Source organism: Eubalaena glacialis, chromosome 3, assembly GCF_028564815.1.
Source record: "Eubalaena glacialis isolate mEubGla1 chromosome 3, mEubGla1.1.hap2.+ XY, whole genome shotgun sequence".
NCBI lineage: Eukaryota > Metazoa > Chordata > Mammalia > Artiodactyla > Balaenidae > Eubalaena > Eubalaena glacialis.
In genome coordinates, this window is record NC_083718.1 from 106,676,628 (window position 1) to 106,693,458 (window position 16,831).

At 36.3% G+C, this 16,831-nt stretch overlaps 1 protein-coding gene across 1 annotated transcript in view; it reads right to left on the reverse strand.

Moving 5' to 3' along the window:
- The window catches only part of SLC35A3 (solute carrier family 35 member A3), a 41,060-nt gene that overhangs the window by 10,737 nt on the left and 13,492 nt on the right, over positions 1-16,831 (reverse strand). Inside the window, 4 exon segments of the mRNA XM_061183804.1 lie at positions 277-448; positions 2,084-2,206; positions 2,284-2,438; positions 5,153-5,357. Coding sequence (XP_061039787.1) covers positions 277-448; positions 2,084-2,206; positions 2,284-2,438; positions 5,153-5,357 — 655 coding nt within the window.

Genomic DNA, 16,831 nt, shown 5'->3' on the forward strand with positions numbered 1-16,831 from the left:
AAAAGGCAAAAACCCTGCCAGATATTTGCATCAACAGCAGCTTTTACAAAAGGTTTATTTAATTAAAGAGACATAGGACTTCCCTGGTGGTCCAGTGGTTAAGACGCTGTGCTCCCAATGCAGGGGGCACAGGTTCAATCCCTGGTTGGGGAACTAAGATCCCGCATGCTGTGCGGCGTGGCCAAAAAATGTTTAAAAAAACAGAAAAACATAGAAATCTTTAAACATAACAATATAATCCTTTAAAAATAATATTAGAAAACATTTAAAACTTACCAAGTTGAATGTTTCTTATCCACACTGATTGTTTGGTTTCTTTTAAGATTTTCTCAAAGTAAACCCCAGCGAAGCCACTTGAAAAACATGCTGTGAGAACTGCCATGAGGCCTACGAATTGTGAGCCAGCTGAAAGTTCCTTCGAATTAAGCTCTTGAGAATCTGAGGGCCACTGAACAAAAAGAAAAACAAAACTGAAGTTTAATTCCTATAATATTTTACAAAATACATATTTAGAGTCCACTCTTAGACCTTAAGGTAAAAATGCAACCAATACCATTCTTGGGGATTGCAGAGGAGAGCTTTTGAGAGAAAAACTTAGAATCATTTTTTTTTTCCCATAGTGATATTACTGTTATAATTTATAATTTCAAAAATACCCTAAAAGAGAGAAAGAGTATAATAAACGCACAGATGCACAAAATAGCCTCCACAAGCAGTTCAGTTGTAGAAATTCAGAGTGTGAAGTGTTGGAGCAGCAAAAATGAGTATGGAGCTGTTGTTTCATTATGGAAGGTCCATTTCATGCTAACCATTCTGAGCTTTATTCTGTAGATCAGTGTTCCTAAAACTTCACTTATTTCCCTATCATCTTCATGGTTTTTGTCAAATGTATGTTCTCCCTAAACTATTAATTACTTGATATTTTAATTTAAAATACCTCACTTTTAAAAACTGAATACCGACTTTACCTTACCTTAAGCAGGATCTATGAAAATATGGATTTGATATGCCAATTATATTTTTCTAATAACCACTTAAATAACTATTAGAAATATTTATTCAAAATATACATACCACACTCTGAGGAAAGTGACTGTAGGGGAGGGGGGCTTTGGACGGCAGGAGATTGACATGATTGGATTTCTTTTAGATAGACCACAGTGGTGACTAAGTGGAGGCTGAATTGTAAGACAGAAGTTTAAAAAAAAAAAAAAATCAATTAGGAGGCAAAAGATTACTTGAGACACAAAGAAGGCATGAAATGGGGAAGTGTTAGTAGAGACAGACAAGGACAGAATCAAGAAGTATTAGAAAGCAGAATCAGAAAGTCTTAGTGATTGACTGGATGTACAGGCTACAGGAAGAGTCTAGGACAACTCTCAGGCTAAGTAAATCATGACTGGAAAAAACAGAAATAAAGAACAGGTTTGGTGGGGAAAAGGTAAACTGTAGCTTTGGATACACTGAGTTTATAAGGCCTATTGAACAACCAAACAAAGATGTCCAATGTGTTTTTAGATATATAAATCTGAAACTAGAGGTGATAACCAGAGCTGATGACACAGACCAAGAAGCTATAAGCATATGTGTTAGTAAAAACCTTCAGAAAGAATGAAATCTCCAAAACTAAGGACATAATTTAAGAGAAATAACAAGCCTATCAACAACACAATATCTAATGGGAATATCAAGGAAGAGGACCCCAGGAAGGAAACCAATAAGGAATCATTAGAAAGATGTGAAAAGAACCAGGAGCGAGTGGTATCAGGGAAGCTGAGAGACAATAGGAAGGGAGTGGTTGATCTCAAATGTCCAGACACTCAGTAAAAATCAGCTTTGTTTTACCTACAGTGTCTTATTTCCCTAAATAGACTGTTTATTTCTTTACGTCGGATAATTTGATTTTACTTCTTTGTGTCATTTACAGTCCCAATGTAGTATCTTGCTCAAAGGAAGCCCTCAAAAAATGTCAGTTGTGAGAATAAGCATTAATTTTCTTCAACAAATAACAGAACCATATTCTCCAAAATGAGGTTTTGAAACTGTGATAAAAGTAAAAGTTATACTTATCTTGAATAGTTACCTGTACAAAAGCAACTCCTGTCATCAAAATTACTAGGGAGAGCCACTGGTACACACCTAATTTTTTACTAAGCATCGACACAGAAAATAATGCAGTCGTAAGAATTTTCAACTGATACGTGACCTGAAAGAGAAAACAGCTAATATTATTGTTTGTTTCTTTCTTTCTTAGAAACACTACTAGAAATGTATTTTAAATACCTGATAAGTAGCTGCATCTAGATTTGACAGTGCCACATAGAGTAAATTATTCTGAAGAGTATATATCCCTGATGGAATAGCAAGTTTAAGTGTTTCCATAGGTTTATTAAGAATTTCATCATGTAGTATTCGATTCAGTGCTCTTAGACTACATTCTAGAAAAAACATGAAATGGGCAAAATCAGTAATTAAGTAACTCCAAATAAGTTACATACTCTCAAGTCCTCAGTTTTTTCACCTGTAAAAAATGGAAATTTGGCTACGTGTTAAGATCCTTTTAGGTCTAAAATATACAGACGTACCTCAGAGATATTGCAGGTTCATTTCCAGACCACTGCCATAAAGTGAATATCACAATAAAGTGAGTCACAAGAATTTTTTTGGTTTCTCAGTGCATATAAAAGTTATGTTTATACTTTACTGTAGTCTGTTAACTGTGCAATAAGATTATGTCTAAAAAAAACAATGTGCATACCTTAATTAAAAAATACTTTATTGCTAAAAAATACTCACCATCATCTGACAATGGAGGGTTGCCACAAATCTTAAATTTGTAAAAAACACAATATCTGCAATAAAATAAGGTATACCTATACCTTTAATGATGCTAATACTAAATATTATAAGGTAGCATATTAAGAAGAGCATTATCTTTATATATATATTTTTTTCATTGGGAAATAAATCAAATTGATTATATATACACATATGTATTTATGATAACCAAAACCTCAAAGTATTAACTTGTCAACGAAGTATTCTTACTTTATCATAGCAATATTATATTGATACTTTGTATTTTATAATGTATTTTATCATCAGCCATTAATGCCAATTAATAATTATGAAGACTTTAATCATGAAAAGAAGGACACCAGGAAGTGGGTTTGGCTCAAACAACAGAAAACCCAACCAACAGTGGCTCAAACCCATAGGGATTTGTCTCACATGTCATGAGTCCAGGTCAAAAGCTGCTACAGCAGCTCCGTGATGACATCAGGGACCTAGCTCTCTCTGTATATATATTGGCTTTTTATTTTCATGCTTTTCATGTATTGTCTACGTGATTTTTTGCAACAGGTTACCAACTGACTGATGCACCTCTGGTTCTTCTTTCCGGAAGGAAGAAAGAAGAGGAGGAAACAGTGGCCTAGTAGGCATCTTCTTCCCTCTCACTGACCAAGACTGTGTGTTGCATAACTACCCCCTGCTACAAGGGAGCTGGAAAATCAATTCTTTTCTTTTATATTCTCCACATTAGAGATAAGAAAGGGAGAAAGGAGTTAAAAATGGACTCTGAGCTAGCTAACCCACAGTATCAATCACAAAAAAATGCCCAAAGAACTTTCAGAGATACATAAACCCCCAAAGAAAGGAGAAATTCTAAGGAACCCTACCACCTTACCAACAATACACTTCACAGATGATTTTCTCTCTCAACATAAAACTTGCAAACTTGGGCTTCCCTGGTGGCACAGTGGTTGAGAATCTGCCTGCCAATGCAGGGGACACGGGTTCGAGCCCTGGTTTGGGAAGATCCCACATGCCGCAGAGCAACTAGGCCCGTGAGCCACAATTACTGAGCCTGCGCGTCTGGAGCCTGTGCTCCGCAACAAGAGAGGCCGCGATAATGAGAGGCCCACGCACCGCGATGAAGAGTGGCCCCCACTTGCCGCAACTAGAGAAAGCCCTCACACAGAAACGAAGACCCAACACAGCCATAAAGAAAGAAAGAAAGAAAGAAAGAATCATGGTCAAAAAAGGTGATGATAAAAAAACTTGCAAACTTTATGAAAACTGTTTTAAAATGAAAATACCTTTTTTTAAATTAATTTTTGTTGGAGTATAGTTGATTTACAATGTTTAGTTTACAAAATGAAAATAACTAAAGAATGCTACTTGATATTCAGCCTTTCCTGACTAAAATAATGGTAAAAAAATTATGTAAGTAAAACAAAAATTACCAAAAGATTTTTTTAGTTTTAGCAGAAAAAATATAAAATATTAGCTCATCTTTAAACTTAAATTTTTAAATAATTGATGCTGTCACATATTTTTCTCATTAGCAGTATGAGGGTAGTGGAATTGAGTCTTGTGGCTTTAATTTGATTTCTCTGATTCCTAGAGAGGTTGAACATCTTTTTATACATTGATTGGCCACTCAGGTTTTCTCTTCTGTGAGTTGCCTATTTATATCTTTTGTCCCTTTTTTGTTGAGTTTCTTATCTTTTTCTTATTGAGTTGTGGGAGTTCTTTGTACATTCTGGATATTAATTATTAGTGATTACCTGTGATGTAAATACCTTCTCTCAATCTGTTGCTTGTCTTCTCATTTGGTTTGATATATAAAAACATGAAAAAAGTCTGTTTTTCATTTTAATGTACCCCCAAAATAATCTAACCACATGGAGCCCTAACCACTGGACCACCAGGGAATTCCCTCAATAAAGACTGTTTTTTAAAAAAACTATATCAAATTAGTCACTGCTGGACTAATCATGCAGCAAATAAAACAAAAAAGCCTTGACTTTAGTAAAAAATTATTACTCCTCTAAATTACTTACTCTCAAATTATTATAAATGCAAGAAACTTTGTTTCATATTTACAGCATTAACCAGAGGACATGAATCATAACATAGATAAGAATAAAATACCTTTATTACTAGACTAAAACCATCTTAATAAAATGAAAATTGAAATGTTCTTAAATAATGCAAGTGTTCAAATGTGTAGTTACCTATATATAATATATATATGTCATATATATAAGTACCTATACATATATACTATATATATATATATATCACATGTGAATAACTCCAAAATAATTAAATAAATTGCAATGACTTAAAAAATCTAGATACCTACTGCTGTCTTTGTAGACTAATAAAATGCAGGCCATTATCTTCAAAAGTTCAGCAACAACCACGGCTGTAGATGACAGATAACGAGGCCCCTCCTCTTTTAAAGTCCTAGAATAACGCATCGTTAGAACCAGACTGGTAGTCTGAAAGACCAAAATTCCCAAGGAAAGGTATTTTAGGTTGGCTGACATTGTTTTATCTTCATTTGCCTGAAAAACAAAATACACAAGGCAAATAAACAGAAAATACAGAAATTATAAATATTTTAAAAACCAGTAAGAGATGTCTGGTTCCAAACAAGATAAATTAAGTGCACTGCATCCTACTCTTCCTGCTAATTACAACTATAAACCTTGGACCAAAGACAAAGCAACTACAAGCAGACTCTGAAAAGGTGACAAAAATAAGACAAACTGGCTAGAGACTGCAGATCTTGAGTGATTAAAAAATCTTGAGATTTGCCATTCATGTGTCTCACCCTGGGTGTGACAGCAGTTTACAACCTGGAACCACCAACAGGTGTAGGTCAACAAAAAAGCCATAAGAAAAAACCCACTGTCTCCAACCAAAGGACTGGGAAGACAGCAGACCTGAAGGATGCAACCCTCCCAAATGAGTGCTGTATAATCTGTGGGGCAGAGACTTGCTGACCATCCCAACCCTGCACAAATGACAACAGAGGTGGTGGCCCTCCCATCCCCCACCAGGATGCAGCCACAGAGACTATGGGGGCAGAGCCCTGCCAACCATTCCTGCCCTATATAAGGGGAATGTCAGCAAAGATGCAGCACCATTCCTCCCTCTCCAGTGGCTGCCTACTAATATAGACGATTTAAGTAGGAACCAAGGTCTCATAACACTCAAAACGTCCAGGATACAATCCAAAATGAGTATACTCATCATTCCAAAAGACAGAAAAAAAAATCTCAACTAGGATGAATAAGGACAATCAAAGGACAACAACAACACATAGTTGATACAGATGTTGGAATTATCAGACAAGAATTTTAGAGAAGTTACTACAAAAATGCACCAACCAACAGGCAATTATAAACATTCTTGAAATAATTTTAGACTTACATAGTTGAAAAAAATAATACAGGAGTTCTCATGTACCCTCCACCTGGCTTCCCCCAATAATAAAAGTAGCAAAGTTTCTGTATTTTTTCTAAAGCAATTTAATATTAACTCTAAGAGACTCACTTTAAATATGAAGATACAAATATGTTAAAAAGTAAAAGGATGGAAAATGATAAAAGCCATGAGGAAAATAACTATGAGAAAGTTGGAGGGGTTAGATTAATATCAGGCAAAACAGATTACATAAGAATTATTTTTAGAATTAAAGGACACTTTGTAATGATAAAAGAATCAACACATCAGGAAGATATAACCATTATAAATGTATATGTGCTAATAACATAGCTTCAAAATACATAAAGCAAAAACTTACAGAACTAAAAGGAAAAACAGGTAAATCCAGTCAGGATGTGAGATTTTAACCTACCTTTCCCAGTAACTGATAGAATATACACACACACAAAACCCAGTAAGAATATTGAAGATTTGAACAACACTATCAACCACTGTAACTGTAGACTTGGAGATGCTCCACTAAGATCCTCCTTCAAGGAAGGACTTAATGTAGTGTGCATGATCAGTCAACTGCCTCTCCAACCCAGGTCACATCCTTTGCTTCAAATTTATCTAAAGATTCAATCTCAAACAAAATCTCTGAAGGTTTTTTTTGGTAGAAATTGATATCGATTTTAAAATTTATAGGAAAATACAAAGGACCTAGACCAGCAAAACAATTTTGAAAAGGAAGAATAAAGTGGAAGGAGTTAAACTACTGAAATTCCAGACTTACTATAAAGCCCTAGTAATTAAGACTGATACTGACATAAGGACAAAAGAATAGGTCAATGGGATAGAATGAAGTCCAGAACAGGGACTTCCCTGGTGGTGCAGTGATTATGAATCCGCCTGCCAATGCAGGGGACACGGGTTTGAACCCTGGTCCGGGAAGATCCCACATGCTGCGGAGCAACTAAGCCTGTGTGCCACAAATACTAAGCCTGCGCTCTAGAGCCCATGTGCCACAACTACTGAGCCCACGCGCCTAGAGACCGTGCTCCGCAACAAGAGAAGCCACCGCAATGAGTAGCCCCCGCTCTCTGCAACTAGAGAAAGCCCACACATAGCAACGAAGACCCAACACAGCCAAAAATAAATAAATAAATTTATTTTTAAAAAAGCTAAAACTATAAATATTCAGGAAGAAAACATAGGAGAAAATCAGAGCCACATAAAAATAGGTCGAGATTTCTTAGGATACAAAAAGCACAAACCATAAAAGAAAAATATGGAAAAATTGGACATCATCAAAATTTAAATCTACTCTTCCAAAGACACTGTAAAAATAATGAAAGGCAAACCACATCATGGGAGAAAATATTCTCAACACAAAAATCTGACCATGGTCTTGTATCTAGAACGTATACAGAACTCTCACAACACAATGAATGTATACAGAACTCTTACAACACAATGAGTAGAAGACAAACAACCCAAATTAAAATGGACAAAAGATTTCAATAGATATTTCACCAAAAAAAGATAAATGAATGGCTAATATGCACATGAAAAGATGTTCAACATCACAGTCATTAGAGAAATACAAATTAAAGCCACAATGAGATAACATTATACACCTATTAGAATACCTGAAATCTTAAAAATTGATGCTACCAAGTGTTGAAGAGGATTTAGAGCAAATAGAACTCTCAACTTTGCTAGTGGGAATGTAAAATGCCACAACCACTTTATCAACCAACTATCTCATTTTTATAAATCTGCATTAGCAGAAGAATCCTAATGTGAAATAAAATTATAGCATTTTAGAAGTGGAAGATGCTTTAGAAATCATCTAGTACAATATCTTCATTTTAAAATAAAGAAAATAGTGAACAGAGAAGTTAGATGACTTGTTCAAGGTCTTATAATTATTAATTGAAAATAACAGTTATAAAGTTAAATATCAAGTTCTGCAGATCCCATTACAAGCTACTGTAGAATTTCAAAAGACTTCCTGGTGGCCTTTATCTCTGTATAAAAGGAGAACAAGTTGCCAGCAGTCTACATTTGGCACATGCATCTGATTTTCCTGGAAAATGTCAAACAATTATTTCAAACCTGTTCAAGAAAGTCTTTTGTTTATTCTGTACAACTAAGACCATAATGTATGTGTTATAACAGCAATACTCTGATTTCTTTTCAAATGAAAATTTAAAGGTCAGATTCTAAGCCAGGATACACTATTTGTACAATTTTGCTTTTCCATTTCCAAGTACATACAACATCAATATAAACATTCACTGTGATAATACAGTTCGTAATATTTTTAGTCTCTCACAATGTTTTGTTTTGTTTTTCTAAGTCTGTGAGATAATAGAAAAACATATATATTGGTCTCTGGTGCTGGCTCCTGACACAGGGCTCCTGAAACGCTTGTAATTTCCTAAGTGATAAGAGCACTAGGAGCATCTTTTGTTCTAATATTTGGTCTTTGACCCCAGTTCCTGACACAGGGCTCCTGAAACCCCTGTAATTTTCTGGGTGATAGAAGTGTCTTTTGTTCTAGTGAGGCAAATTTGGGCAGGCTTCTGGATGGCTTCTGAAGAGAGCTGCTCACCAGAAAGAACAAGCCATGATTAGAAGCTTAGAATTTTCAGCCCCATTCCCCAAGCTCCCCTACTCCCCATTCTCTTGAGAAGGCAAAAGGGCTGAAGATGGAGTAAATGATCCATTTTGCCTACATGATGAAGCCTCCATAAAATCACAATACTATATAGGGTTCAGAGGGCCTCCAAGTTGGTGTACACATCCACACAGGGAAGGTGAGGCACCCCAATTCCATGGGGACAGAAGTTCCCGTGCTGGGGACCTTCCCAGACCTTGCCCTATATATTTCTTCATCTGACTGTTCATCTGTGTCCTTTATCATATCTAATAAACTGGTAAACATAAGTGTTTCCCTGAGTTCTGTGAGCCACTATAGCAATTTAATCAAACATGAGGAGAAGGTCGTGAGAACCTCTGATTTGTAGCCAAGTCCAAGTCAGACAGAAGTTGTGCGTAACCTGAGGACCTACTACTTGTGATTGGCATATGAAGTGGGGTGGGAGCAGTCTTGTGGGACTGAGCCCTTAACGTGTGGGATCTGATACCATCTCCAGACAGACAGTGTGAGAATTGAAGTAGGACATCCAGCTGGTGTTGCAGAGAATTGCTTGGTGTGGGGAAAAACCTCACATACATGTGATGACCAGAAGTATCAGAAGTGAAGTATTCTGTATGAGGAGTAGAGGAAACACATAGGAGGAAAGAACGGCGTTGCTTTTCTAATATGAAGTCAAGAAGTAAAATACATGCAAACACCCGCTCATTTGCACTAGATCACCTGTAAAGAATTACAATTTAATTTACAATTCTGCCTAAGGGAAGAAAAAACTCAAAATGAAAAAGTTCAAAATACTAGTATTTCTAAGATATACAAATACTTAGTTTGGTTGGAGTAAAATATAGGTAAAAGTTAGTACTTTCACTTAGTACAATATAGGTAAAATTTAGTAATTTCACTTAATACAACCCCTAAATGCAAAGCAAATACATAAACACGAAATAGACCAAAACAAAGATTGTGTTCCACCTCTATAATTTATAAGATTAACATTGTTTCTTCATTTTAAAGTCTACAATATTTTCTCATTATAATTGAAAACAATCTTTTACCAATTTCATGTTTAAGATTTAATTTCAGTCTCCTACATTTTTTTCTCTTACCGCTGAATTCCCCTTCTTTTATCCTTTCAGGTGTTGCCAATCCTCTGGTTTCCAGATTATTCTTTGTTTCATAAAAATTTCCTATCCAAGAAACTTTTATATCAATAATAAGAAACTGTTAGGTTCTTTCACAAATGGAGCCTCATTCAGTTTACTGTCAAAAACGTCATGAACCAGTCAACAAATTACTACCCATGTTCCATTAAAGACCCCGATTACTAAGCTCCCTAAACCCACTTGGAGTTCAGTGAGGCTCTCAGATTTATAGCAGTGTCAAAGAGACAGGATGCTTAGATGCTCCACTTTTACCTTAACAGCTAAGACCTGAAAAATGTATTCTTCCTGATCACTAGAGTAAATGGCACTATTTCATTCGGATTGCTTTCCTTTGTTTTCGTTTCTTCTGGTTTTTCTAAAAAAACATTTATTATTTTATTTACTTTAAAAAAGTTGTATATTCTTACTGAGAAAAAAATTAATAAACTTAAAAAATATATTAATAAGTAAAAATTTGAACCATAATCTCACCACTCAAAGACATCTAATGATATTTTGATATAGATTCTGTCAATTTTTCTTAAGTTTTTTGGAAATCCCTAAACTCAAGGACGTTAGCAGCAAGGTAAAATAAAGTACCTAGACCATTTCATATTCCCACTGAAAGGATTTCAACAACTTTTGGGGATTCTTAGTTATATAGAAACTAGTCTTGTAATCACAAAGTTCCAAATTCTCCTAAAAAATAATAGATCTTTCTTGAGGGAAAAAAATGGATTTTAAAAATACAATAAAGTACCAAGAATATAACAAACATCCACGATTCTACCACCCAGAACTAACAAGTGTCAATCTTGTCACATTTGCTTACCTTTCCTTTTTTAAAGGAATAAAACACTACAGTTAAAGTCCCCTTTAAGCCAAACTCTAAGTCCCATTCCTTTTCCCCTCCCCTATTATCATGCATTTGGAGTATGTATTTCAGTGCACTTTTAAAATTTTATACACCTATACAGAAATATCCATAAGCCTAAATATTTTAATATACATACATGGTATCAAACTGTATACATTATTCAGCATCTTCCTTACTTTATTCAGCATTGTCTTGCCATATACATTGATATACAGACCTAGTTCATTGCTTTAAATAACTCTATATTGTTCCAACAAATAAGCATACCTTCTATTTACCCATTCTCCTACTGATGAATATTTAAGATCCTTTCTTTTCCTTTTAAAGATTTATTTAAAAGTTTTCTTAAAAATTTTCAGGAGGAACCAAGATGGCGGAGTAGAAGGACGTGCTCTCACTGCCTCTTGCGAGAACACCAGAATCACAACTAGCTGCTGGAAAATCATCGACAGGAAGACACTGTAACTCACCAAAAAAGATACCCCACATCCAAAGACAAAGGAGAAGCCACAATGAGACGGTAGGAGGGGCGCAATCAGAGTAAAATCAAATCCCATAACTGGTGGGTGGGTGACTCACAGACAGGCGAACACTTATACCACAGAAGTCCACCCACTGGAGTGAAGGTTCTGAGCCCCACGTCAGGCTTGCCAACCTGGGGGTCCGGCAACGGGAGGAGGAATTCATAGAGAATCAGACTTTGAAGGCTAGTGGGATTTGATTGCAAGACTTCGACAGGACTGGGGGAAACAAAGACCCCACTCTTGGAGGGCACACACAAAATAGTGTGCACATCGGGACCCAGGGGAAGGAGCAGTGACCCCAGGGGAGACTGAACCAGACCTACCTGCTAGTGTTGGAAGGTCTCCTGCAGAGGCGGGGGGTGGCTCTGTTTCACCGTGGGGACAAGGACACTGGCAGCAGAAGTTCTGGGAAGTACTCCTTGGCGTGAGCCCTCCCAGAGTCTGTCATTAGCCCCACCAAAGAGCCCAGGTAGGCTCCAGTGTTGGGTTGCCTCAGGCAAAACAACCAACAGGGAGGGAACCCAGCCCCACCCATCAACAGTCAAGTGGATTAAAGTTTTACTGAGCTCTGACCACCACAGCAACAGTCAACTCTACCCACCACCAGAACCTCCCATCAAGCCTCTTAGATAGCCTCAACCACCAGAGGGCAGACAGCAGAAGCAAGAAAAATTATAATCCTGTAGCCTGTGGAAAAAAAACCACATTCACAGAAAGACAAACAACATGAAAAGGCAGAGGGCTATATACCAGATGAAGGAACAAGATAAAACCCCAGAAAAACAACTAAATGAAGTGGAGATAGGCAACCTTCCAGAAAAAGAATTCAGAATAATGATAGTGAAGATGATCCAGGACCTCGGAATAAGAACGGAGGCAAAGATCGAGAAGATGCAAGAAATGTTTAACAAAGACCTAGAAGAATTAAAGAACAAACAAACAGAGATGAACAATACAATAACTGAAATGAAAACTACACTAGAAGGAATCAATAGCAGAATAACTGAGGCAGAAGAACGGATAAGTGACCTGGAAGACAGAATGGTGGAATTCACTGCTGCGGAACAGAATAAAGAAAAAAGAATGAAAAGAAATGAAGACAGCCTAAGAGACCTCTGGGACAACATTAAACGCAACAACATTCGCATTATAGGGGTCCCAGAAGGAGAAGAGAGAGAGAAAGAACCAGAGAAAATATTTGAAGAGATTATAGTCGAAAACTTCCCTAACATGGGAAAGGAAATAGCCACCCAAGTCCAGGAAGCGCAGCGAGTCCCATACAGGATAAACCCAAGGAGAAACACACCGAGACACATAGTAATCAAATTGGCAAAAATTAAAGACAAAGAAAAATTATTGAAAGCAGCAAGGGAAAAACGACAAATAACATACAAGGGAACTCCCATAAGGTTAACAGCTGATTTCTCAGCAGAAACTCTACAAGCCAGAAGGGAGTGGCATGATATACTTCAAGTGATGAAAGGGAAGAACCTACAACCAAGATTACTCTACCCGGCAAGGATCTCATTCCGATTTGATGGAGAAATCAAAAGCTTTACAGACAAGCAAAAGCTAAGAGAATTCAGCACCACCAAACCAGCTCTACAACAAATGCTAAAGGAATTTCTCTAAGTGGGAAACACAAGAGAAGAAAACGACCTACAAAAACAAACCCAAAACAATTAAGAAAATGGTCATAGGAACATACATATCGATAATTACCTTAAACGTGAATGGATTAAATGCTCCAACCAAAAGACACAGGCTGGCTGAATGGATACAAAAACAAGACCCATATATATGCTGTCTACAAGAGACTCACTTCAGACCTAGGGACACATACAGACTGAAAGTGAGGGGATGGAAAAAGATATTCCATGCAAATGGAAATCAAACGAAAGCTGAAGTAGCTATACTCATATCAGATAAAATAGACTTTAAAATAAAGAATGTTACAAGAGACAAGGAAGGACACTACATAATGATCAAGGGATCAATCCAAGAAGAAGATATAACAATTATAAATATATATGCACCCAACATAGGAGCACCTCAATGCATAAGGCAACTGCTAACAGCTATAAAAGAGGAAGTCGACAGTAACACAATAATAGTGGGGGACTTTAACACCTCACTTACACCAATGGACAGATCATCCAAAATGAAAATAAATAAGGAAACAGAAGCTTTAAATGACACAACAGACCAGATAGATTTATTGATATTTATAGGACATTCCATCCAAAAACAGCAGATTACACTTTCTTCTCAAGTGAGCACAGAACATTCTCCAGGATAGATCACATCTTGGGTCACAAATCAAGCCTCAGTAAATTTAAAAAAATTGAAATCATATCAAGCATCTTTTCTGACCACAACGCTATGAAATTAGAAATGAATTACAGGGAAAAAAACGTAAAAAACACAAACACATGGAGGCTAAACAATACGTTACTAAATAACCAAGAGATCACTGAAGAAATCAAAGAGGAAATCAAAAATACCTAGAGACAAATGACAATGAAAACACGATGATCCAAAAGCTATGGGATGCAGCAAAAGCAGTTCTAAGAGGGAAGTTTATAGCTATACAAGCCTACCTAAAGAAACAAGAAAAATCTCAAGTAAACAATCTAACCTTACACCTAAAGGAACTAGAGAAAGAAGAACAAACAAAACCCAAAGTTAGCAGAAGGAAAGAAATCATAAAGATCAGAGCAGAAATAAATGAAATAGAAGCAAAGAAAACAATAGCAAAGATCAATAAAACTAAAAGCTGGTTCTTTGAGAAGATATACAAAATTGATAAGCCATTAGCCAGACTCATCAAGAAAAAGAGGGAGAAGACTCAAATCAATAAAATTAGAAATGAAAAAGGAGAAGTTACAACGGACACCGCAGAAATACAAAGCATCCTAAGAGACTACTACAAGCAACTCTATGCCAATAAAATGGACAACCTGGAAGAAATGGACAACCTGGAAGAAATGGACAAATTCTTAGAAAGGTATAACCTTCCAAGACTGAACCAGGAAGAAACAGAAAATATGAACAGACGAATCACAAGTAATGAAATTGAAACTGTGATTAAAAATCTTCCAACAAACAAAAGTCCAGGACCAGATGGCTTCACAGGTGAATTCTATCAAACATTTAGAGAAGAGCTAACACCCATTCTTCTCAAACTCTTCCAAAAAATTGCAGAGGAAGGAACACTCCCAAACACATTCTATGAGGCCACCATCACCCTGATACCAAAACCAGACAAAGATACTACAAAAAAAGAAAATTACAGACCAATATCACTGATGAATATAGATGCAAAAATCCTCAACAAAATACTAGCAAACAGAATCCAACAACACATTAAAAGGATCATACACCACGATCAAGTGGGATTTATCCCAGGGATACAAGGATTCTTCAATATACGCAAATCAATCAATGTGATACGCCATATTAACAAATTGAAGAATAAAAACCATATGATCATCTCAACAGATGCAGAAAAAGCTTTTGACAAAATTCAACACCCATTTATGATAAAAACTCTCCAGAAAGTGGGCATAGAGGGAACCTACCTCAACATAATAAAGGCCATATATGACAAACCCACAGCAAACATCATTCTCAATGGTGAAAAACTGGAAGCATTTCCTCTAAGATCAGGAATGAGACGAGGATGTCCACTCTCGCCACTATTATTCAACATAGTTTTGGAAGTCCTAGCAACAGCAATCAGAGAAGAAAAAGAAATAAAAGGAATAAAAATTGGAAAAGAAGAAGTAAAACTGTCACTGTTTGCAGATGACATGATATTATACATAGAGAATCCTAAAGATGCCACCAGAAAACTACTAGAGCTAACCAATGAATTTGGTAAAGTTGCAGGATACAAAATTAATGCACAGAAATCTCTTGCATTCCTATACACTAATGATGAAAAATCTGAAAGAGAAATTACGGAAACACTCCCATTTACCATTGCAACAAAAAGAATAAAATACCTAGGAATAAACCTACCTAGGGAGACAAAAGACCTGTATGCAGAAAACTATAAGACACTGATGAAAGAAATTAAAGATGATACAAACAGATGGAGAGATATACCATGTTCTTGGATTGGAAGAATCAATATTGTGAAAATGACTATACTACCCAAAGCAATCTACAGATTCAATGCAATCCCTATCAAATTACCAATGGCATTTTTTACGGAACTAGAACAAATCATCTTAAAATTTGTATGGAGACACAAAAGACCCCGAATAGCCAAAGCAATCTTGAGGGAAAAAAACGGAGCTGGAGGAATCAGACTCCCTGACTTCAGACTATACTACAAAGCTACAGTAATCAAGACAATATGGTACTGGCACAAAACCAGAAACATAGATCAATGGAACAAGATAGAAAGCCCAGAGATAAACCCACGCACCTATGGTCAACTAATCTATGACAAAGGAGGCAAAGATATACAATGGAGAAAAGACAGTCTCTTCAATAAGTGGTGCTGGGAAAACTGGACAGCTACATGTAAAAGAATGAAATTAGAACACTCCCTAACACCATACACAAAAATAAACTCAAAATGGATTCGAGACCTAAATGTAAGACCGGACACCATAAAACTCTTAGAGGAAAACATAGGAAGAACACTCTTTGACATAAATCACAGCAAGATCTTTTATGATCCACCTCCTAGAGTAATGGAAATAAAAACAAAAATAAACAAATGGGACCTAATGAAACTTCAAAGCTTTTGCACAGCAAAGGAAACCATAAACAAGAGGAAAAGACAACCCTCAGAATGGGAGAAAATATTTGCAAACGAATCAACAGACAAAGGATTAATCTCCAAAATATATAAACAGCTCATGCAGCTCAATATTAAAAAAATAAACAACCCAATCCAAAAATGGGCAGAAGACCTAAATAGACATTTCTCCAAAGAAGACATACAGATAGCCAAGAAGCACATGAAAAGATGCTCAACATCACTAAGTATTAGAGAAATGCAAATCAAAACTACAATGAGGTATCACCTCACACCAGTTAGAATGGGCATCATCAGAAAATCTACAAATAACAAATGCTGGAGAGGGTGTGGAGAAAAGGGAACCTTCTTGCACTGTTGGTGGGAATGTAAATTGATACAGCCACTATGGAGAACAGTATGGAGGTTCCTTAAAAAACTAAAAATAGATTTACAATATGATCCAGCAATCCAATACTGGGCATATACCCAGAGAAAACCATAACTCAAAAAGACACATGCACCCCAATGTTCATTGCAGCACTATTTACAATAGCCAGGTCATGGAAGCAACCTAAATGCCCATCGACAGATGAATGGATAAAGAAGTTGTGGTACATATATACAATGGAATATTACTCAGCCATA